This window comes from Maylandia zebra, linkage group LG16 (genome assembly GCF_041146795.1).
Source record: "Maylandia zebra isolate NMK-2024a linkage group LG16, Mzebra_GT3a, whole genome shotgun sequence".
NCBI classification, from domain to species: Eukaryota; Metazoa; Chordata; class Actinopteri; order Cichliformes; family Cichlidae; genus Maylandia; species Maylandia zebra.
In genome coordinates this window covers 7,792,619-7,816,931 of record NC_135182.1, presented here as the reverse complement: position 1 = coordinate 7,816,931, position 24,313 = coordinate 7,792,619, and the positions used below count along the sequence as shown (strand labels likewise).

General features: G+C 39.0%; 1 protein-coding gene across 1 annotated transcript in view; it reads left to right on the top strand.

Annotated features, from left to right (window-relative positions):
- The first annotated feature begins 2,793 nt into the window (after positions 1 to 2,793).
- itgav (integrin, alpha V) overlaps positions 2,794 to 24,313 on the top strand; it is a 39,301-nt gene continuing 17,781 nt past the window's right edge. The window contains exons 1-10 of the mRNA XM_004566313.5: positions 2,794 to 3,362; positions 7,511 to 7,638; positions 14,917 to 15,005; positions 15,697 to 15,811; positions 16,969 to 17,030; positions 18,390 to 18,438; positions 20,299 to 20,421; positions 20,914 to 20,958; positions 21,298 to 21,341; positions 23,215 to 23,271. Coding sequence (XP_004566370.1) covers positions 3,199 to 3,362; positions 7,511 to 7,638; positions 14,917 to 15,005; positions 15,697 to 15,811; positions 16,969 to 17,030; positions 18,390 to 18,438; positions 20,299 to 20,421; positions 20,914 to 20,958; positions 21,298 to 21,341; positions 23,215 to 23,271 — 876 coding nt within the window. The 5' untranslated portion in view covers positions 2,794 to 3,198. The remainder of the gene's footprint in view (positions 3,363 to 7,510; positions 7,639 to 14,916; positions 15,006 to 15,696; positions 15,812 to 16,968; positions 17,031 to 18,389; positions 18,439 to 20,298; positions 20,422 to 20,913; positions 20,959 to 21,297; positions 21,342 to 23,214; positions 23,272 to 24,313) is intronic.

Sequence of the window (24,313 nt, the reverse complement as noted above, 5' to 3'; positions counted from 1 at the left end):
TGTGTCTTGTGTATGTGATTAGAAATTGGCCAAATACATAGTACGCCAAAGGTGGAGGACAAGAGAATTCATGAGCATTTGTGTGTTGTGGATGCAAGTTTTAATCTGTGTCTGCACCTTCAGATTCAAAATGGGAAGGTGTTTTATTGTCTGATAACAGGTCTCTTTCACCAAAGAACCGAAATGTGAAGAAAAGAGACAGCATGACTGGATTCTGGATAAAATGCTTTCCTCTTCCTCCTCAATTCACCACTCATCTCCTGAACTGAAGTCAGGGCACTAACAAACAAAAATGTGCATATCAATTTCTTCAGATTTTGTTGCAGTTACTTATTGCCAGCAGATTACACATGCGACCCTGTGACAAGCTGACAACCAGCTGTAAGACAACAACTGGAACAAGGAAAGTTTCACTAACACAGGCAAACAGAGGCTAACAGTTGCGAACAAGTGTTATTGGCAGAAAACTTCAGGATGTTTGCGACAACTCGCCTCAATATAGGGCTGGTTAATCTGGGATACCAGGCATTTTCCTGGTGGGCCGATGGGCCCAAAAAGTGACTCAAGGGTAAAAACATAAAATACTTGACACATAGCCTTTTGTTTATTATTATTTTTAGCTCTTACACCTATTGTTAAGTATATGTATTCCTCAAATATATTTAAAAATTTTTTTTTATATACAAACAGTAACAGAAAAAAAGTTGGTTATGTGGTACAGCCTAAATTTAATGTTTTGATCTCTTTTGGCTGACTACAACATGTTTGTCCTATAGCAGCCACCATAGTACTGAGAAGAGTTGACTGCAACAGTGTTGGGGAGTAACGGAATCCGGTTGTTCAGTCTGACGTCACTAGCCGTGTCTGGGTCTAAACTCCGCTGCAGGTCCACATATCAAACGATCACTGTGGCATTACTGAGAGTTGAAAAACTGTCTAAAGTCTTTCATCTTTAATAAAATGATCAGCGTTCTGCTCTACCAGGTGTAACAATTGAGTTTAACATCCAGGCATCCATGAAAACGGAATTTATGACATTTAACGGAGTTAGAAGTTAGCAGGGAGTTAGCTCGCTAGCTTCTATCTAAATACAATATAGCATGTCCTGACTGCGGGGTTTTGGAAACAAATTAAAACGTACAGCTCTGCTATCACTTCCAACATAAATGAAGACAGAAAACTAAACAGCAGTGACGTTTGTAGGGTTACTGAAGTTGGGCTAGCTGGTATATAATGATGTGCTAGGTGACCGCTAGCGACACAGCTATGTTAACATAATATAAACAAGCTAACTTTTTTTCCACTCGATAAAAGTTACCGTGAGTGTTCTCGGTGGTCAGGAACAAATGTAATCGCATGGCAGGATGCTGTAAAAGGACCAAACTTCAGCCAGGAGAACAACTGAGATAATCCATCCACAATACGAGGTTAGTCATTCATATACTGCTGCATAGGCTGGGCTGTAGTTACATCCTAAGGTTTTAAAGACTGAGCTTAAATAAATGATTAGTGGTAATAAAAGCCGAGGGAGGTCAACAGGGATCACTGACTGTTTTAGGAGCTTTTTGAGATCAAATAGAAGAAAATACATAACATTAAACATGTTAACAACACAAAAGCCATATTAAACGCAGACTACTTTAGACCCGGAAGTAGGATTCGTCACGTCATCACTGAACAACCGGATTAAGACTTGACTGTACACTGTGTTCGTGTTTTCCTCCGAAACAATAAGTTCCGTTGGAGCAGCCTTTCAATGCCTCTCTCTGTCTCTTGCTAGCAAACTTGACCCAGGCAACAAAGTAAAGCTATTTTTTTCGGCTATGAGCCCGACACGGAACCCGACATATTCGCCAGAGGTCCCTTTACTATGGTTCGGAGCCGCGGACCTTAAGTAATAGTAATAAATCACATTCATGTAGTTGTAAACAGCATGATAATATATTAAGTAATCCAAAGTATTCAGAATACGTTACTCTAATTGAGTAACGTAACGGAATACGTTACACAATACATTTGGGGCATGTATTCTGTAATCTGTAGTGGAAAACATTTTAAAAGTAACCTTCCCAAATTCAAATTCATATTTTATTTGTCACATACACAGTCATACACAGTAGGATATGCAGTGAAATGCTTAGACAACTGCTCATGACCTAAAATAAAAGACTATGAATAGGATAGGAAATAAATATCCTATTCTACTGCAATTATGCAATCTGCATAACTGCAGTAAGTGCAGTAAGTGGTTTTTGATGGAATTTTACTGCTTTTTCAGCAGAGCATCATACATAGTGTTTCTCACAACTGTAATGAATTGTAGTGGCACAAACATTTCTAGGACTTTTTTTTGTATGTGTCTCCTGATGGGCTGGATCCAGTTTATTTCTCTTATATGTATTTTCTCTCTATTAATGGGAGTTTTTTATTTGGAAACGGCAGTGCTTAGTGGCCAGCTTATTTTTGGCAGGAAGAGAACCTGGGTGTATATGGACTTGATGGAATGTCTGAGCATTTATGAATTATCATCACAACAACAGTAACTACCAATGATACCATGGCAATGATTGAAAATAACTTTAACTATCTATTATTTATATTTATTTATATATCTAGCTATCTTGAAATAAGCTCAACTGTCCTGAATCCCTTCCTACATTTGAAATTGTACATTTGATTTAAATTCCCAACTCCCGGTACAGCCGAAAATCATGCTTTTGTTTTGAAGGGAATTCGACGGAAGTTGTTTGCTGTGTTTGGATGTTTAACTTGACTTTAGCTAGTTGGAGCGAGCCTATGCTTGACACACTTACCCACACCATACGCATACACAGTGTCGCGGCCTCTCCCCGAGCTTGTTCCGAGATTACGCCGCTTTCATCGGTTAGACAAACTAACGAATCGCCGGTGAAAGACTGACTCTCCCCCCGCCCTGCGCTGTGTGTGACGCTGGTTAGCTCCGGTACAAGCTGGGAATGTGTTTTATTTAACAATTACATGACGACTTGTTCTCCGTACGGTTGCGGGGGGGGGGGACGCTTGTTAGCAGGGCTGAGATTTTAGGCATTTTAAAGTTGCACCGTGGGTGCATACAGGCCACAACACCTCTAGCTAACTGAGTAACTTGATAAGGGACAGACAACATCTTGGGCGTCTGTGTTTGTTTCGGTGAAGCCGCGGAGGTCTCCAGCAGCAGCCATGGCAGGGACACGGACAGCTGCTCTGCTGGTCCTGGTGTGTTTACACTTCCATCGCTCCAGCTCTTTCAACCTGGATGTGGATAATCCCTACGTATATCCCGGACCCGAGGGGAGCTACTTCGGCTTTTCGGTGGACTTCTTTAAGCCTTCAAACAACCTACAGTAAGATTTGTAGCAGAGTAGATGGTTATGGTAATGATGGTGATGGAGAAGCGCCTGTTCAATGTAACCTTTGGTTTGCTTTACTTTACATTATATATGCTTCTGTTAAAGTACTTTACTAAAGTTTTACACTTGGACCCTTTTCTTTTTTAGTGACAAGTTCTGAGTTGTTAAATCTTAAAAACATATTACTATGACAACAAATTAGAAGACAGTCCATTAACAGCAGTCCATTAACTTTTAACTTTTACTTCAGTTCTTTATTAACCAAATTGTAAGGGCATAACTTTCAAGAAAAGGTTTTCTCTGTTCACAGCTACACCAGCTGTAACTTTATTTAAAACACAGACAAACAGGAACAGTGCCCAGAGGCCATGTAGGCTTGTTGCTCTAAACTCTCGTCTACTGAAGCAGTGGATATCCATGGTTATCCAGTTTTACTGAAGTGAAAGTAGTTCTCTCAAAAGAACACTACTGATCTAGTTGTTTTCAGACTCTTTTTGTTTAGTTAATTTACATCATTAACAGACTAAGTGCAGTCCCAAAATAGTGCCGATGCCCTCAGTCATAGAGGAGGTTTAACCTGAGGTGCATTTAAATTGTGTTTCCCATATTGTCAAGTGTCATAAAATTTCCTGAAAAACGTTTAAAAAAAAAATTCCCTGGAGTGTGTGAGATATCCTAATAACAGTCTTATCATCTGCCTTGATGCTTCCTGGTCTTGTTTCTTGCTGTATCTTTAGAGTGTCTGCATGAAATGATAGCAAAAAGCTGCCTGTCATCCTCTCTCCCTGCACAGAGTTTCTGCAGCAGTTTTGTAGATGCACATTAACAAACTTGCACCGTGCTACTTTTTATGTATATTAAGAAAACAGGTTTTTCCCCAGACATCTTTAAAACATCATCCTATAACCCATACCCCAGTTGTTCATTTTTTTGTGTGTGTTAAATCAATTCTTGTGGATTTCATTCCTTGTTCAACTAAACATATATCAGTAGGTACCCAGGAAAATGTCACTTTATTGCAGATAACTCCCTCAGAGCAGAGCCCTGTTGACCTTGGTACAGGAACATACTCAGATTCTGTAACTTTGTGTTTTAACTTAGTATCTAAAACCACTATGCTGTGTAGAGAAACATCGATTGCCTGCCATTTCTCCATATTTGAAAAAATATCAGAGGAATGTTGCAGTCTCATGTGACAATAGACTGACAGAGCGGACAGACAGTTAGAGACTTTCATCTACAGTAGCCTGAAAAACATTGAATCCTTTTAGTAACACTAATTAGATCAGCACTGAAATTCACTGCTCATATTACAGTTATTGCCATGGTCAGAGGGGATTTGTATAATATGATATCAGGACTGAAGCTGGCTGACCATGGCTTAATAATGTAAATATTTCCTCATACAGAACACGGTCACTGTGGAGACTCGTTTGGTTCTAGTTATTAAAAAGGAACTATACATCTTTTTTTCCTCACAGGGCCTAATGCATATCAAGCATTTTGGTTTACTGAACCCAGAAGTGACTGTGGTTAGATGATAGGGTGGAATGATAAGTTGTCGCTAGGAAACGTCATCTATAAACCATATGGGTTGAATGCACAGTTACAGATGCCTACTAACTAGTGCTAAATAACAGACAGACACTACAATTTCACTCACCAAAACTGAATCACAAACCTCTTAGATGCTCCGTACCACACCCATGTCGTCAACAGTTGTTTAAACATAGTGACTCCAGTTAGTGAAGCTGAAACCCAGCGGGTACCAATCAGCTACAGCTAAACATGTTGTCAGCATTCAGATGGATGAGTTATGAAAATAAATACAAATTCCCTCATACTAGAATTGTTATGAAGGTGGACACTCTCCACGGAGGCCAAAAACAGTTTTTACACCAGGCTGTAAACAGGCCTTGTAATGCATCTATGGGCGCTGTCTCACATTTAGAGCTATATATTGTGTTAAATAAAAAAGGTGTTACAAACAATAAGCTACGCTAAGTTCAGGCTATCATTCAATTTTTATTAGCTAGTTTGAGGAAGCAGTAGTGGCTGGAAGCTAAAAAAAAAACCCCAGCGTAACAATGTGTGGCCTGCAGTAATTACACGTATTGAGAGATCACTTGATTTGTAGCTGTTTTCCTGTTGTTGTTTTACTTTTATTCTACTGACTGTGGTTCCTGTCAGCTTTTAAAGCAACCACATCAATCAGTACAACCACCTCGGTCTCACTGAACCAGCAGCCTTTTAGCACGGCAGTGCTTAACGAATTAAAAGTATTCATTCGTTTTATAAGTGGTCAATACATTAGGTAGTGAAAACAGTTGAAAAGGAAAAATGTCCACTGAATGGCTCTTTATAAACAAATCCTGTTTCGCACTGCAGGGAAACCTTAATGCTTTGAACAAAGACCAACTGTTCACATGAAAACTGTTGGCTGTCTCTTGCAGCATCGCTACAAGCAGCCAAATTATGTTTTGTATTGCTGAGGAAATTTGTCATGTTACTGCAGCATCTACAGACGGGAGATGATCTGTGTTTCATATGTTTATTATATTAAGAACTAGTCAGTAGGGCATGTTCCAGGCAATGATACTTTTGGACAAACACTCACTGTTGCAGCACTGTGTAGACCTCTTTAAAGGGACACCAATACTACATATGAAGGTCATTGTACCAGTCTTGGTCAGTAGTACCGATAATATCATCTTGTGGTACTCTGGGTGTAGATTTGTAGTCCTGTGTGATTTATGCAGAGTAGAGACATCAACACTGGAAGAAATGAGCAGGTTGAAGATAAAAGCAGCATCCAGTGTTTTCTTTCTTTTCTTTTTAAATTTAGTTTGAACCGTATTAGAGACTAAAGTTCTGCTTTCACCACAGACTTCCTGGGGAGTATGAGTCTTTTGAGGAACTCCTCTACTTAAGATTTAACTGGATGAACCAGAGTTTAAAGTTCTGTGAGATGGTTAGATCCCCAGAAAGTCCTTGCTTTGGTGCTAGATAAAGTGTGTTTATTAGTTCACTGTTCTTCAGTAAATTGAACACACGGCTGAACTCTTGGCCTTTTTATGCATTAATGCATATCCTTATGCTAACAATATCAATCTCAGTGCTAAATATAAAAACCTGCCTGAAATGTGCTGTTGTTGGTATTACTTACACCACAAAGTTGGACAGTGATGACGCCCTGACTATGAGAAGATGGGGAAAATCCCACTACCTCATCACTGCGCCTCAGAACCTGAGCGATATTGAATCTTAATAACCACCAAAGACTGTCATTGAACTCTATAGCAGGAATAAAAACAAAACAAAAACAATGCAGATATATAGCAATGCTGATGTTCATTTTATGTGTACAGCAATGATTTAAAAATCTGATTTATCGGTCGATATTTTTTTCTTTCAGACGCAAGAAATCTAAAAAGATTGTTAACATTTGTTATGAGCATTTAAACATGACACTGCAGTTCATAATAATACTGTTTTATTGTCACAAGCTGTGGACCGCTTGTTTACACTCTTCCTGACTCTGCTTGGATTAGCTTGTTGTCATGTTTGTGGCATTTGTGTGGCAGAGTGCACTCTGTATAAACTAAGCAACATCAGCACTCGTTTGAAGGGTATTTCTCCAAGCACTTCTTTTTTTTTTTTTTTAAAAACAAAAAAAAACAAACTGTATTTATTGGCTGTTATAAATATCATTGTGGGTATATCAACAAATAGCCAGAATTAACCAATATATTAACCCTGTCTATTTATCTATCAAGAAATATACATATTCGTATAGCTAATATGCACATTGCATATCCATATGCAAGTATTTGATGAGTTCTTACTCACAGACTTTCCTCATATCGAGTTCATTCACAGAAATTACTATGGCAGTAAAGCTCCCATACTTTGAAACACCAGCTGACTCATGTATGCACAGATTTTTAGACTGAGGTGGTAACAGATGACTGAAAGATTAAGCTTTGTTTCCTAAGCTGAATGAGACACAGTTTAGCCTCTCTTGGTCAAAAAGCCACAAATGCTCTCATGTAGTAATTATACTACATGAGAGCATTTGTGGCTTTTTCTGTATGAGTTGGTGGCTGTTTGTGTTACGGAATAACGTCCTCTCCTCTCCTCAGGTCAGACGTTCTGATTGGAGCTCCTCGAGCTAACATGTCTGCGGACAGCATTGTGGAGAGAGGAGCAGTGTACAGCTGCCCCTGGGGCGGATCCAGCGCCTGTCAGCAGCTGGTGTTTGACAACAAAGGTACCAGAAGACCCCTTAGTTTGGTTAAAACCTCTTCCCCATCACCTTAGGGTGGGTTTAACCTTCAGTATCTCTCCCTCCTTTAATGAAAACCACTTAGAATTTACATTTTAATTCCAGACCATGATAGATATCATGAACAGTTTTCAGTAAGCATATTACTGATTGAATACTGAGGGTTCAGCTCAGCCTGTTTCTGTTGTTTTCATGCTAAGACGCATTCAGGAATGTGCGTTGAAGCAGAATGTGTGTGGACTCGTCCATGTACTGGGAGTGACTGACAAACTGCTGCCTCCTTCTGTTTATCCATGTTGCAATCATCTCTCTCCAGCATTGATCATAATTTAGTAATTTACTGTTTCTCTTTGATTGTGAAAGGCCAGATGAGCAGAGCACTGTCTTCACTGTAAATATTTACACAGTGATAAACAGTTAGAATTTGGTAATGTTCTGTGATGTGGGTATTAATCCCTTTATTGTCTTCGTAGAATTTCAGTCATTTTTTTTCTGTGAGGCAGCAGCACCCACACGTTCCAGGAATCCTGGAAGCTTCACACAATAAAATGTCCTTTTCTTAGGTGCAAATGGTGATTATTTCCTTTATATGTGAATGAAATGATTATGAAGAACAGCAGAAGTTGTCAAGGAAATGTTTTTGGTCATGTCTGTTGTTTTTACCAGGGGAAGCCAAAGTTACTCACTTTCAGAGAATATGTGGCATTTTGGATCTATAAATGAGTAAATCTGTGTTTCACAGACTTTTCTGACTACCCCAAATGTGATCCAGAGCTTTAAATGTTCTCGAGTACTAATTAATCTGTGTTTTTGGCTAAAAACTGCTGTACACTGGTATCAAAAATAGCGGATAAACTGAAACTGACACTAGCTGGTGAACCATTGACCCACTCAAGAACCGTAATTTCTCTCAGGAGCTTAAAGAGAGTTCATATTGAGCTAAGATCTGTCAGGATTTTACTTTGTCATATTCTTTAGTTCATAAGCTAATAACAAAGCAAGTGTACGGCCTCCCACTTTCTGTTCAGTACACTAATAGTCTTATTGTCAATGAATAAGAGCTAATGAAGCTAAATGGCTAAAATAATGAATTCTACCTGTTTCTACAGAAAATGTTTTGAAAATGCAGAGCTGATAATATGTTTGCTTTGAAATAAAACAATGCTTATGTCCTCTTATAGTTTTACTTAAAGGGGCTGTTCTTGCGCATGGTGATTGGTCAGTTAGAGGTTAGTGACAGAACAAACTCACTTCATGGATTCTTTTCTCCTTACTTTCAAGCGGAAACAAACATGTATAAAGAAGCAATTGATTTTTGTGGTCGAATGAAAATTCCTTAGAAAATTTTCAGCTGATTTCTCACATCATGCCAGAACTCAGAATGGCAAAGTGGGACTTGTTTCGGTGTCATTCTTGCGACTCATGGGATTGCATCTATTTTCATAAGCCCGTCTGTCAAAACCATAATAAAAATGTCTACAATAAAACCATTTCCTTCCCTTATGAAACCAGAGGTTCAGATGGGTGTTCTTGAGTATTTAAATGTAAAAAAGGGAACTGTGTGTTAACTTTTTGTCCAGCAGACGTTTATGTTGCTGTCAGCTTTGCATACATGAAGTGTACATTTTTAAAGTCTCCTCTCTAGGCTTAAAGCCTATGTGACATTTGAAAGGTAAACAAAGAAAAGTTTTATAAGAAATCGTATCCGTTTTTGTTTTGTTTTTCCCTCCAGCCATGTTGGTGCCTGATGTTTTGCAAAAGTTGTACCATCTCCAAGCTTCTTCTTGGGAGATGATGTGCTCAGATGTGAACACACCTTCTTACTGCCTGACACATTTCATTTAATTTAATCATTTGACTTCTGCCTGCTGTTCTGTCTGGATGTCCTCCTTAATGATTCAGACTGGGAGGTGGTCAGTTGGCTGTAAGAACCTATAAGTGTGTTGTTGTTAAAAGTATTACATTCAGATGTCTTGTTACTTTTGACAACTTAAGAAGGACAAGCTGTGGTGTGTTCACCACTGACTTTAAAGCAGGAAGAATCACACCTCTGAATGCTGCGACACCCAGCACAACACTAGTGGTTTAAATTGCTTTAAATGTAAACTGGGTGTGTAGCTGGTTTATCGCTGGTGTTACCAAGGTCTCTTTGAGTGTCAACAGTATTGTGTCATATAAAGATTTGAAAGATGTCTATAAGTCTTTCAAAACAGAACTTATCCTCTGGTGAAACAGTGCAGTCACAGTGTTTCCAAATCACTGGTGACTGCACGCATTGACAGACATGATTTATAGTTTTCATAACGGGGCTGGGTAACTGTGGCTATATGATTAACTTTTCCTGCTAGCTTTCATTTTTTAAGAGTAGGTGTTAAATGAGTGACTGTCATCTTTTAGAGTGTAGGTTTAATGTCTTCTACACACTGGAGTGAAATACAAAAACACACCTAAAGATCCAAGGGAGAAAAATGGCAGGCACAGGAGAGCAAAGACAAGCCAGGTGTTGATGTTAGCTGAACAGTATGCTTGGGGCAATTGAGTTCATGTAGCAACCAAATCAAATCACTTTTATTGTCACATCACATGTGCAGGTACATTGGTACAGCACATGTGAGTGAAATTCTTGTGTGCGAGCTTCACAAGCAACAGAGTTGTGCAAAATACAATAACATAAACAGGCAAAATATACGAATGGCTAAATCTGAAACTAATAAATATATGTACAATATATAATAGTATATGCTGACACTGACACATGCTCTAATAATGATGGCAAAGCACTGACTGACCAAAGCGATGAAAAAACTTCTTTTTGGGTGCTTTGTGTTTTAAGCTATGTTTTTATGCACATTCTTAATTTGAGTTTAAGATATACCTAAGCTGAAATGTACAAGTCTTTTAAAGTCTAAAAAAACCACCCCTCTTAATCTATAAAAGCAAAGTGTGACAAAGTGCAGTGGAAAGAAATGATGACGTATATGAAGCATGTGACCTCAAGTTCCACTGAAGCTCTAGCTCCACTAAAGATGTGCAAAAACATCACATGAAAAAACAGAAACGTCATATTTCCGTTGTCTTTTCTACATTTTTATCTGGCACTCTTTCAGTTATCTCTTTTTCTGCTGTGGTGTTGGGGTAACCAACCAGCTACCTTTGGGTTTTTTTTGACATAGTCGTTAAGATTGACATAGCAATAGTGAATTAAATTGGTGGGATGGGAGATTTGCATTTGGTAACTAAGGAAATTAATTTGTTTTTCTATGCTTACATTTGCCAAGAAATCTCCAGTATACATACCTAACATATTTTACCCTAAACTGGAACCACACTTTCTGCCAGTTCCATTAAAAGAGGACATGGAAGACAAAGCGGAATGAAGGAAGTATAAATAGCCGGAGACAGGGCAGTATGTGTTTCTTTGAGCGAGGCTGTGTAGTTGAGCTTGGTTGGTATTCTGTGGGAGACCTCAGCCATGAAAATAGGAAGTTAAAAAACAAACAAACCACACAACACTCCAAAACAGTGACGTCCCGCCCCCTCCAGCATGGCGTCAATATTGCCCGTGCACAAGCTCTTTGCAGACAAAGAATACATGCAGTATCGTGTTAAAGCAGAGTTCATGTTGCTTTCACCATTTAAACCAACAGCGAATATTCTCCCTCCTCCTTTGAAAAATCTGACACTGATGTTTGACACACTTTGAGTGGCACATGAATAAAAACTGAAATCTTCACTGCCACAGTTAATGAAACTGCTTTCATTTTCCAGTAAAATAATGTTAGACATTCAAAGTTAGAACCTACAATTTAGCTCTCTAAATTTCTTTTAAAAGCCACAAATGCCAAGGATTACATTTTGTGTTGATCAACAGAATTGCTTTTGCTGCTTTTATTTTGCATTCATAAAACTAATATAGAATAGTGCAGGATTTAGTTGGAAACCTGCAGACTTAAATACCTTCAGCCTTATTATAATTTGGCTTTTTGGCAGAAGTATTCAGTGCTATGTACTGTACGTATATCTGTCTTTAATCAACTGATTTTGGCCTGTAGCTCTACAGCACTGGAATACCTGCTGAACAGTTGGCTTCATGCAGCCTGCTGTTCCAGGCCTCTTATGTCCATAAAAGGTAAATTTGTCTTACATAGCCTCAGTAAGTCTTGTAAAGCAGGCGCCTAGTGCAGGATGTTTACTTTTCAACTTGTTCAACTTCATCTCCTGATGTTACAGTCTAATTGATCAGCAAATTCCTTCCCATCTGCCTTAGAACAGGACACGGTCAGCACTGAGAGCCTGCAGGCTCGGACAGAAACCAAACATGTTCGGTGACACTCTTCTCTTTTGGTCGTAATGTAGTTAGTCAGTGGCCTAGTTATAATGCTGTGTGTGCACACACGTGTGAGTGTGTGTGCGCCCATGTGTGTGCTTTTCCCCACAATAGAGGCCTTTGTTGATGACCTGAGTAATTACTGGCCAAAAGCTTTACTGGACCAGAGAACAGAATTAACTGGAATTTGACTGTGTGTGTGTGATTGTGTGTGTCTGTCTCACAGTGACCCAGACTCAGCATTAATCTGTCCTGACTCTGGTTTTTTTCTTTTTTTGGGTTGTTTTATACTGTCTTCAAGAATATTGTGTACAGCAAATATATAACAGTTTTTATATATTTGCTTTTATGTGCAGCACATAAAATTAGGTCAGAGGTCATAGTAATGCTATTAATAATGCTCGATAGAGCTACTAAAAATGACAATAGGTTTTCAGAATGACAGGAACATGTCATCATAGGATGCTTTATGTGTATAATTGATTCATTTTATTACAACATATGATGTTATGTACAGTAACTGGTTATAATCTAAACTATTTACTGAACAATGAAATGAATGCTGCTCACACTTTATCCATGTAAATAAAAAGAAAATGTACTGAAAATGATCCCAGGTACAGTACAATGTGTTTCAACAGGATAAACTTTGCGGTTGTTTTTACTGCACTACAAACTTTTTAAAAGTACGAAGCACAAAACTTTTTAAAAAGAACAAAGAAAAAAAATGTGTAGAAAATACAAAACTTCCCCTAAAAGTGAGCTGAGAGCGAGTAAGTGAGCTGCCTTGGTGGAGGTTTGTTGTTCTCACCACGTGAATGTCGATAATAACAAATTTTTTGGTTAGCAAACAACAAACAGTGTCTGAGTTTGTTCCTTTTCAGATGGTAACTAGCTGGCAGGAAACAGTTGGCATCATGGCTCCTTGATTCACCACCATAATTACAGATTAGGTAAGACTGATGCAAGTTATTGCCAAACTGGGAAACTAATCCTTTTGTACTTCATCCCTCGTGTCCACTAGAGCACTCTTTTATCAACCAAACAGCTCTGAGAGTCAAAGAATTTGAATTTAGCTGGAACTGCCGAGGCTGGAGTTTCCCATCCTGGTGGGAAAATCCCAAACTGTCCGTGTGTAATATCTGCCCAGGCTTAAATATTTATCTGCTTATTGCTTGTAAATATTTATCTGATTTCTATGGGAGTCGTCCTTTTGTTTCACTAATTCGGAGCTCAGTCTGTTATTATGTTTTTGTTGTTTTGTTGTTTGTTTTTTCACTCCAGCTGGGAGCAGTCAAATGCCAGCTGTTGTCTCCTGACAGCTTTCCTATTATACACACAGTATCAGTCAGTGAAACCTGTGGAATCACAGGCATGTGGATTTGTGTGTTATAGTCCTCAGAGTAACTGCTATTTACATTGTATATGTACAAAGCTATTATCACTGTAAGTAACATTTTTTCATAATTCACATTTAAAACAGAGCTTTTAGTGACCCAAGTGCTGTACAAAGTATGTATGGCTACAGTATGTACACACACAAGAATGTCATTAAATGAAAAAGTAAAAAGTGGGCACAAAATACACAATTTAAGATGTTTGAAGCACCTCCATTGGGTTGTTTTGTTGAATGTTTTTCAATAATTTATTAAACATTGGTTATTCTGTGAAGATATAGTCAGATAATTTTGAGATTTTCAAGAACTTTGTTAAAGAGCAGTCGAAAAAGGCATGAAATGCTGCGATGGCACATACTGTCAGTGGTGTATAAGACTGTCATCAGTGTGCAAATGCCACTGTAAGGAAAAATGACGTATACTTTCTATTACATGGCATTACATAATTCCAGATGTTGTAGTTCAAATCCTGTTGCTTGTATAAATAAACAGCAACTGTCCATATGCAGTACTGTGCGAAAGAAGGTCAGGATATCTGGACTCAAGAGCAGAAGTGCTGTTTGGTCTCTCAGTCATAGTGAGACCCACTTCTCATCAGCATTGGTGATTCTCTGTAGCTCGGTTGGTCATTTTGAAACAAAAACACTTGTGTGTTTGCTAAAGTGTGAGGTCTGTAATGAAATGTCTGATGCAGAATGTAGGTGGTCATAATGGGAATCATACAGCGGTCCACAGGTCCATGAAAAGATGACCTTGATAGGGAGACTGGGGAAATTTTGTAGCCTTTTAAAACATGCGTCATAGCACGTGGGATGTGCTTATGTGTAATGGAGAGGGTGGCTACGCCAGTCTTGAATTAAATAAAAAACAAAAACAGAAGGACCATTAAATTTCAGTGTGGTGTTCATCATTCAGTGCTTATTAGGAAAAACTGTGCTTAAGATGGTAATTAATGGTGTATGTTTGCAGTTGTAGTCATGCTGCGATCTGTCTGATTGTCTCCTGTTTTTCTTCCTGAAATACTCATCCTGTCTGTCCTTCTTTTAGGACACTGGAGATTTTCACAGCACTGCAGTCATTTATAGCCACAGCTGTGTATGTGTCATAAGTCTATCAGAATTCTAAGTTTATCCATGTTTGAATGGTGCGTGTTGGCAGGAAAAAAAAACCATATGCTGCCCAAACGTTATTAAACATAGGTCAGAGCTTTCCCGTTGGAAAACTGCTGCACTAAACTTTTAACAAAGACTGTCCCATGTCACATTATAATTTACCAATCAGGAATCTTCCCTGATTAAGATGGAGTCCCGACAGTCGACCATTTATTTCATGTAGTTATTGTTCATTTGAAAAACCTGGACAGTTTTGTGCTGCTGCAGATTTTAAAAGGGGAAAACGGACATCTTGAGTATTAGTCCAAAATTTGTATTTGTGTGTTTAAAGATATTTTTCTGCTGCTTTATTTTGTGGCCGTTTCTTTTTTTACCATCGTTGTTCTCTAATTTAAATTGTTTAACAATGATCTTTTTCTTTTTGCAGACGAAAGGACGCGTGATGGGGCTAAGATGGAGTTTAAATCCAAACAATGGTTTGGAGCGTCAGTGCGATCTGATGGAGAACACATTCTGGTAAGAAACACGGCACGTAAAATGTCTGAGGAACAGCACTAACTTCATGCCTTGCCTCATGGACTTTCTGTCCAGAGTACCCAGAATGTTTTGTCTCACTGCCGTTTTTTTCTTCCTGCTGAAGTGAAGACCTCTGAACTTTTGGATTGTTCAATGTACTGATCTAGCATTTTCAAAATCCTACAATTCCTGGTTGTAGTATGCAGATGATTAAATGAATTATTTCCATGGTCAGTCCACACTTTCACATATCTGATTTGACCACAGGAGCTGCCCATTTAGAACCATTGTTTTGGGTAAATAAAGTGTGCCTTCTCCAGTGTAGGAGCCTCAGAGTTGTTCTAAAAATCCTGAAACCTTTGATCCAAACCTTTGTGGAAAGGTGAAGGACAGTACAGTGCATATAAGCTAAGAAAATAACACAGCATCTCATTTTGTTTTCGTCCACTGTTCTTGTTTCATTGCGGTCGGATATGTCTTAAGGTTTTGCATCAGTTTGTGCCAGTGGTGGGTTCTCCACCACAACTGAAACAGAAAGGCTGAAAGGATACACTACACCACCTTGCAAGAGTCCTCACAGTTAATGACTTAGAGGATGAAGCACAGTTTTACCAACAATCGACACCAACCATTTTTACACTGAACTAATATGTCGCTGGATTTGTTTTGTCTATGTGTGTATGCTCTGTAGGCGTGTGCTCCCCTTTACCAGTGGTCAACCTTAGGTGTCTCTGAGCGTGAGCCTGTGGGAACTTGTTACCTGAAGAAAGGAAACCAGGTGGTTGAATACTCGCCCTGCAGAACAGGTATGTTTGTTGCTTCCTGTCCTAGTATCTGCAGTGGAATTCTGTTCTTACCCCTCCCAGTTCAAGTGCATGATCTCAGCTACGGTGGCCACTGTAGGACAAACATATTTCAGAAAACATTTAGTCCGTTTTTCATAACAACCCGCAGCTGGACATGTTTCAATACTACATGTGCATTCTATATTTTAACATATTTGAGTAATATTGACACTTAGCAATACATTAGGAATAAGATAATAAGTGAGACATATTGTGCGATATTTTACATTTTTACCGTGGAGTTACCTCGAAAACTCTGCTCGCCGTTCATCTGTGATAAGCGCAGGCTGTCAGTCTGCTGTTTACCACAGCTGTCAGTATGATACAAGACAACGTGTCAGTGAAGCTCACTTCTGTTCAGTGACAGCGATACTGAGGTGAGTTTTTGAGGAATTTTTCTGTCAGCGCGTGCTGGTGGTTTTTGCTGCTGGAAGTGTTATTGAACTTGGGTACTTTTGAATAAACTCTCATACAATGTGAGAATGTAATCAAACTTCACGTCAGAAGTAAAGTGTGATTTTTAGCACACTCCAGCCCAACATTAGCCTATAACCAGCTGTTATTGTTTAGCTGGCTCATTCTCAGATATCCAGAGACTGGAGGGTCGCATTTTTAATTTGCTGTATAGTTTCAACTATGTCAGGAATAAATGAGCATGTTCATGCACATTTTCATGTTAGGGCTCTGACCTATGTTCAGTTCAGACTGAAGTAAGATCTTCAGTAAGGAGGAAAAGGATGAGGTGGAAATGAGGAAGGAGACAGCAGCAGAGTATGAGACTCATAATAAAATATTAAATAACCTCAAAAAATGACTTTTTTAGTTTTTTGTATTTAATAGATATTTAAGCAGTTAGTTTGTTAGTTTTTACCCCACTTTACAGCTGGGTGGCATGGACACCCAAGTTTGTCAGTGCGATAACTCCAGCATGAGGCAACGTAGGAATTCAGACCATAGGCACGTCTACTAAAAAGTCTTGAATGAGTTTGAATCTCAGTGACCTCGTCTTCAAGGTCAGGATAAGAGGTCACGCTTTCTGAAAATCTTGTCATCATATATCATCATATCCTTCTATTTGGTGCTTTATAATAAATTCTGCTATTTTATTTCTTCTCCAGATAAAAACTCACCAGAAGGGCAGGGCTTCTGCCAGGCTGGCTTCAGTGTCGATTTCCTTAAGGTAGGATTCACACACGCTGTCCCCAAATAACCTGTTTTGTAAATTGCCTCAAAGCGCTCATTGTCAACTACGTCAGGAGTTAGTGAGGCTGTCTGCAGTGCTGCTGCTCTTGGAAGTTAGGTGCCAGTACAAATGAACAAATGAGTACCTAATCCAATAGTAATGTTTAGATTAGTGTGTGAGATTGTTATTTTTTTTAATTTTTATCATCCCTTTAGTTTGTTTTTGTGGACAGTAAACAGGTGGAAGAAAATGTAGTTTTAAATGAGTGTATCTTAGTTTACCTAGTGCACCTTGTTTATATAGACAGGAAGCAGCATGAAGAGAGAGAGAAATCTGTCTGGGATATACAGGGTGGGCCATTTATATGGATACACCGTAATAACATGGGGATGGTTGGTGATATTAAAGATGTGTCACATGGCCCTCTTCCTATTGAAAAAACAAAAGTTGTATCCAAGATGGCCGACTTCTAATTGGCCACCATGGTCACCAACCATCTTGAGGAGTTTGCCCCCTCACATATACTAATGTGCCACAAACAGGACTTTAATATCACCAACCATTCCCATGTTATTACGGTGTATCCGTATAAATGGCCCACCCTGTAGTTTTGCAGTTCAGAGCCACATCCAGGAAATTAAATATTGAGTTTTGCTGATTAATATTTGTTTAATCAACAAAACTCAACAACTTGCTGCTGGACGGTGATTTTAAACAAGTCAAGCCTCACACTGCTGGCGCTTCCATAAATGGTTCTGCATAACAGCATTTGCTCATAAAAGAAATTTCTCACAGCATTTTTCATGTAAGACAAGTTAATGAATTCAAAAACGAGTTTAAGTTATAGGATCACTGTAGTACTTAAGATGTATGCTTTGGAGATTCTCATAGCATCTTAATACTTCAGTGTCTGTGGGATGACATTCCTATAGATAAAGGCACGACCAAATGAGAGTTGGAGAAAACAGTGCAGGCTGTGGAATGTTGTATACACTGCACAGTTAAGCGATTTTGAATCAGGAGATAAAAATGCAATAAGTCTTCAGTTGCAGCAGATTGTCCTTTCATCAACCATCAATTTGAGGTTTTTAGTTTAGTACAGCAGTGTCACATTCAGCTAGAATTCACTGCCTCTCTATTTGTTACAACATAATGCAAAATTAATAATGGTAGAAATGAAAGATTTGGGGCGAGGATATGATCCCAGTCAGGGGAGCATCTGTACTGAATCACTAGTTCAGTAAGTTGAACTGTTAACCCTTTGGAAAAGAATGTGTTTTTTTACTATGAGACTGAGTAAGGAGTGCAAGACAAAATCTGGATTTTCCTTTCCCCTCTCCTTTTTTATGTCTTCAGAATGACAAAAGGGTGGTGGTGGGAGGACCTGGCAGCTTCTACTGGCAGGGTGAGTGTAACACTGACTTACGTGTAGGCGTTTGTGTGTGTGTTTCCTGCTGCCACCTTAAAGCAAGTGTGGTGACTCACACATGAAGACAAACAGTTCATTTCCAGGTCATCCAGCCAGCCCTGTTTTCACTGCCCCTCTCTCTGTTTTTAGTTCAGGGTGAACAGACAGAGACCGGCACCTTTTTATGAATGACAAGTAGTAACAAATAAGGCTATAACAGAGCATTCAGGCCGAACACTGTGTCAAAAAGGTGTTTGTATATCCCTCCACATCGTTGATAACATGGTCTGCTGCTCGATGAGGCTTTCAGCTGAGCTGTCAGTGGTTTTAAAAGCTGCTGGATCAGCATGAGCAGTGTGTGCTGTGTCACTGTGGGGTCTGGGGGCAAGAGAACATTTACTGTAACTGTATTTAAATATAGTTTTACGCTAGGTACTTTACCCCTTTCACGCATAGTGGTCACAACAGTGGACAGTTATTCAAGGCCTGTTTTCTTGTATTTGTGTCAGTGTTGATGGTATACTTGCACATAAACCACTACATTGGAGACTGATGTGTCACTCCATACCCTGCCACCCACTCCAAAGGTGATGTTGTCCACCTAAGTGGACTTGTAAAAAAACTATTTGAAAAGTGCATGTTTAAAAAATCATGTTCAAAAATCTGTTTTTTCATGCCTAAAGATGAATAAAAATACTTAATAATAATAATAATAATAATAATAATTCATCAGAATCAGAAAGACTTTATTTATCCCCAAGGGGCAATTAACATACAACAGAGCAGCATGACGTTGAAGAACAGGACATGGCATAAACATGAAAGGGTTAAAGAAAGGTAGTTTTTCTGAGTCTATCCACTGGAATACAGAGTCATAACTATTGTTTTATAACTCTTAACTGAAGTGGACTTTGTATTCAAGTTCAAATTTGGTCCTAAAAACTGTTTTGCTTGTGAGCTGCATATAAAATTCATTTTAACTGTTGCAATTTTGATCAGCATGTGTGGTTGGAATTGAAGCACCCAGTTTTTGTTTTTTTTTCTACGTTGACAAAAAGTAACTCAGATTAAAAAATAATGAACAAAAGAAAAAGCTGTTATTGTGATGTTGTCTGTAGCGTAGTTTTCACAGGTACAGTTGATCAGAATGTTAACAGCTATAGGAAAAAAAACACTGATCTCAACTTGTAGTTAACGGCATTACTCACTGCACCATCTCACTCTGGACCATAGCATGCATCATCGCACGCTTAAGATTTTAATGAGCAGGTAAAGCTATGAGGTGTGTGTGTGTCTGTCTGTCTTTCTATATCTGAGCAGCATTTTGTAATGTTTGTCTGGCCATCTGATATTAGAGGGTGTGACATGGATTATACCCCGAACGCTGAGTCAGTCACACAATTTTTTTTCCCCCCTTTATGGTCATAGTCTTCCTGCGCCTTCCTGTGTTAGCCTAATGATTGTTTCCTGTTGAGTCAGCACTCACAGTTACACACTCCACACTGTTGTTTCTGATTTGATAGCTGTTAATGCTGCGTCTCTGTGGCTCCTTTAATTACAAGTTGTATGTTTTTTGTTTTTTTCTCGACACCAAAAGTGCGTCAGTGTGTAAACACACATGTGAAAGAACTTTTTCTTTCTGCCCTTTACCTCCTTCACTTTTTTTCTGTTCCCCTAAATTGCTGGTGTTTTTTCACTTTTGTCTCTTGTGCTCTAACATTTTTCTTTTCCATCTTTTTTTCTCTCTTGCTCTCTATCCTCACTCTTTCCTTGTGTTCTGTCTTGCTTTGCTCTTCTTGTTCTCCTCCATGCCGTCTCCTCTGTCTTTTCTTCTTCTCTCTCCTCCTCTCTCTTCAGGTCAGCTGATCTCGGATGACGTCTCAGAGATTTTTACCCGCTTCACTAATGATTACTTCACCCGTTATGGAAACACGCTCTCCACCAAGTCAGCCAATGCCCAGTATGACGACAGTTATCTTGGTAACTACACAATCACGTACACACCTTCAGTCAGATTTTCATAACTTCTATGTTTATGTCTCAGAGCTCTTTGTTAACCAGTGGGTGGAATCCATCTTTTGCATGTAGTCTGTGATCATCATATTAGTGCTGGTCTACAAGCAGGACCTGGTATAAAGAGATAAAAAAAAAAAAAACCTGCTGCTTGAGTTTTTTTATGTGTAAAATAAATAACTGTCAAATATAAAACTATGAAAGCAAAGTTTAACAGTAAAGCATTTACACAAATTACAACGTTGCAGCTGCAAGCTTTGAGAACGATCCAAACACAGAGGATGAACTTTTCTAGTGTGTCTAGCTTTTGAGAATGTGCCTGTAAATTACAATATGTTTGAATTATATACACAAATTCTTATTTAGAGGTCCTTGTGCATCTTTAAACATTTTTTGAAACGATCAAACCCCAGAAAATTTGAACAGTTTGACCGAGAGACTCTGTGATTGTGTTCACAGGATACTCTGTGACAGTTGCAGACTTCAATGGCGATGGAAAGGACGGTAAGAGGGATAATGAAGGGGATTTATATAATGCAAGTGTACTGCAAATACACCAGTGTGAAATGTTCACACAGTTTTCACACACTTATAAAGAAAAGGCTCGGAGTGAGTTGAATTAATTGCTCTGTTTTTTAAAGGCAGTGTCCCGTGGACGCCCAGCTTCCCTTTTAAAGCCACAGTAAATGTAACAGTGTTGGGTTTTTTGATTTTCATATAAACCAAGTCAATGGCATAATTATAACAGCAATATTTGAAGCAATAGCAAAAAAAGTCACATCTGTAGTTAGATGATAACCAGTCTGTTAGTGTCTATCTGTTCAACTTTTTATGCTTCCACAGATTTTGTGACTGGAGTACCGAGGGGGGAGAAGGCGCTGGGTTATGTAAGTGTTACAAGCTCACACACACTTCTCAATGTTTGAACTATGCCAAGTTACGGCTGTTGTCCTAGAGCTTCCATAGTGCAGGACATGCATATTATCCAGTCAGTCTGTGGTCAGAGAGTGTACCTACCTCAGGGCTTTAGGCAGAGTGCTTCATAGCATCTAACCAACAATTATCAGCTAGTGCTCTGCTTCAGATATTCACTGTCAGTCTTCTCAAGCTCAAGCTGTGATTGGATGATTGGTGGTTTCTCTTCATCTAGTTGTATAACAATTTAAAGCAAACCGTTATTGAGAGTTCAGAGTTTCAGTTACAAAGACTAACTTCAATTCTTCTTATGTTCATTACATATGGTTAGAGTAATAAACCCACACTTTAAAGACTTAAGATTTTTTTTCATTAGGAAACATAAGCTTGCTGTTAAATATTAATCATTGTGGCTTCATATTGCATTGCAAATAAAACACAGAGAAAAATAAGCTAAAAATACAGCACTGTCTACAGCACCATGTGTATCCGGTCGTTAAGTGATGACGTGACGAATCCTACTTCCGGGCCTAAAGTAGTCTGCGTTTAATATGGCTTTTGTGTTGTTAACATGTTTAATGTTATGTATTTTCTTCTATTTGATCTCAAAAAGCTCCTAAAACAGTCAGTGATCACTGTTGACCTCCCTCGGCTTTTATTACTGCTAATCATTTATTTAAGCTCAGCTTTTAAAACCATAGGATGTAACTACAGCCCAGCCCATGCAGCAGTATATGAATGACTAACCTCGTATTGTGGATGGATTATCTCAGTTGTTCTCCTGGCTGAAGTTTGGTCCTTTTACAGCATCCTGCCATGCGATTACATTTGTTCCTGACCACCGAGAACACTCACGTTAACTTTTATCGAGTGGAAAAAAAAGTTAGCTTGTTTATGTTATGCTAACATAGCTGTGTCGCTAGCGGTCACGTAGCACATCATTATATACCAGCTAGCCAAACTTCAGTAACCCTACAAACGTCACTGCTGTTTAGTTTTCTGTCTTCATTTATGTTGGAAGTGATAGCAGAGCTGTACGTTTTAATTTGTTTCCAAAACCCCGCAGTCAGGACATGCTATATTGTATTTAGATAGAAGCTAGCGAGCTAACTTCCTGCTAACTTCTAACTCCGTTAAATGTCATAAATTCCGTTTTCATGGATGCCTGGATGTTAAACTCAATTGTTACACCTGGTAGAGCAGAACGCTGATCATTTTATTAAAGATGAAAGACTTTAGACAGTTTTTCAACTCTCAGTAATGCCATAGTGATCGTTTGATATATGGACCTGCAGCGGAGTTTAGGTCCAGACACTGATAGTGACGTCAGACTTAATGACCGGATAGAAAAGAGTAAGAAAAGAAGACATAATGAAGTACAAATTTCTCTTGGGTTTAATTTTGTAGTTTGGAGTCACGTCCAGGATATAAATATTGAGGTTTGTTGATTAATTTTTAAGTAATTGTTGGAGCCAAGGGTATAATGCAGCTGATGTGGGCTATTATAAACCAGTGAAACTGCTTGCACTGGCTTATTACTGCATAAGTGAAGAAGTGGCAAAGATCAGAGAAAGTTGTATAGCAGAAACAGATTTTTTTTTCCCTTTCATAATGTCTGGTAAACTTTTAGAGGGGCTGGACCCTTAGATTAGGAACCAGTGCACAAAGCTGGATTCAACGGTGCTGCTGACATTTGATGATTCTGTGTTATTACTGTAAATGTGTTATGTCAATAACAGAAGCAGAAGATGCTTTATTATTGTGAGATGCACAGCAGCACTGCTGAGTTCTAAAAGCGTTAATGGGGATTTAGCTGCTGATCTGTGCTGTGTTTCGATGTTTTAGGTGAACATCTTTAACGGCGCAGTCATGGAGTCCATGATCAACTTCACAGGGTCACAGGTGAGTTGTGGGACAGCCATACTCTGTGGCACAGAAAGCCACAGCTGCATGTTTCAAAGTGGGTTTGCCCCTGAGGATATAATCAGTAAAACAAGGGGTGGAGAAAAACAAAAAATCAGCAGGCGTTCTAGATCAGTTTACAGATTGCACGAGGCCAGTTAGAAATATTGGAAGTTGACACGGGTGTTTGGTTGCCTGGAGGAGACGAGCATCAGCGTGCATTGTAATGTAACAGCTTGTACTATACCGTTTTGAACCTGCTTTGAAATACGGTCTGATTGTGGTTTATTAATGAGCTGTTCACCAACAGTTACTTTTCAAGAAGCTGTAATCCAGATGATATTCACTTATTACATTGAGAAAAATGATCGATCATGTCTACACAGAGGGGTTATATTCAGCTGCACATTAAGCATCTCAGTGAGCTGCAAATGTTTTTTTAGTTTGCTGTAAAACACCTAAATGTCAGAAGAACAGAGCAGTTTTTCCTGCTACCACAAAGAAACGTGCTGGATGCCTTTTTAGTAATGGTCAGTGTCAGATGGCAAGAAGAAGAGAGCTGCTCCTGTATCCACTGTATTATTATTTTGGTAGTTCTGAAGGGTTGAAGAAACCAGGCTTTGGATCTTTTTAGGTGTAGAAGATCCTGTGAACACTGATCTTAAATCAAGATGTAAACTGCTCCAGATGCAGATGTAGCAGAGGGGGAGGAGGGTGGGGAGGAAAACAGACTGTCATCGCTCGAGTTAATTAGTTCCTCTTCGTTTTCCTGTCTGTCCACCATAGCTCCCTCTCTGAACTTTGTAACCTCACTTTTCAGCTTCCTGCTGCCTGCTTTCTCTTTAAAGAGACAGACGCCTCTCCCTGACGTCAAGCCTCTCACTCCTCCTTTAGTTTTCTCTGAATGTCTTCTGTTTATGCGATCTCACCTCTGATATCATTGTGCTAGTCACTGGGTTGTGGTTTGAGAACGGCCTCTTATTTCACTCAGAAGCCGCTGATGGACTGTGTTTCTTTACGAGGAGAAACATCATTCTAGCTT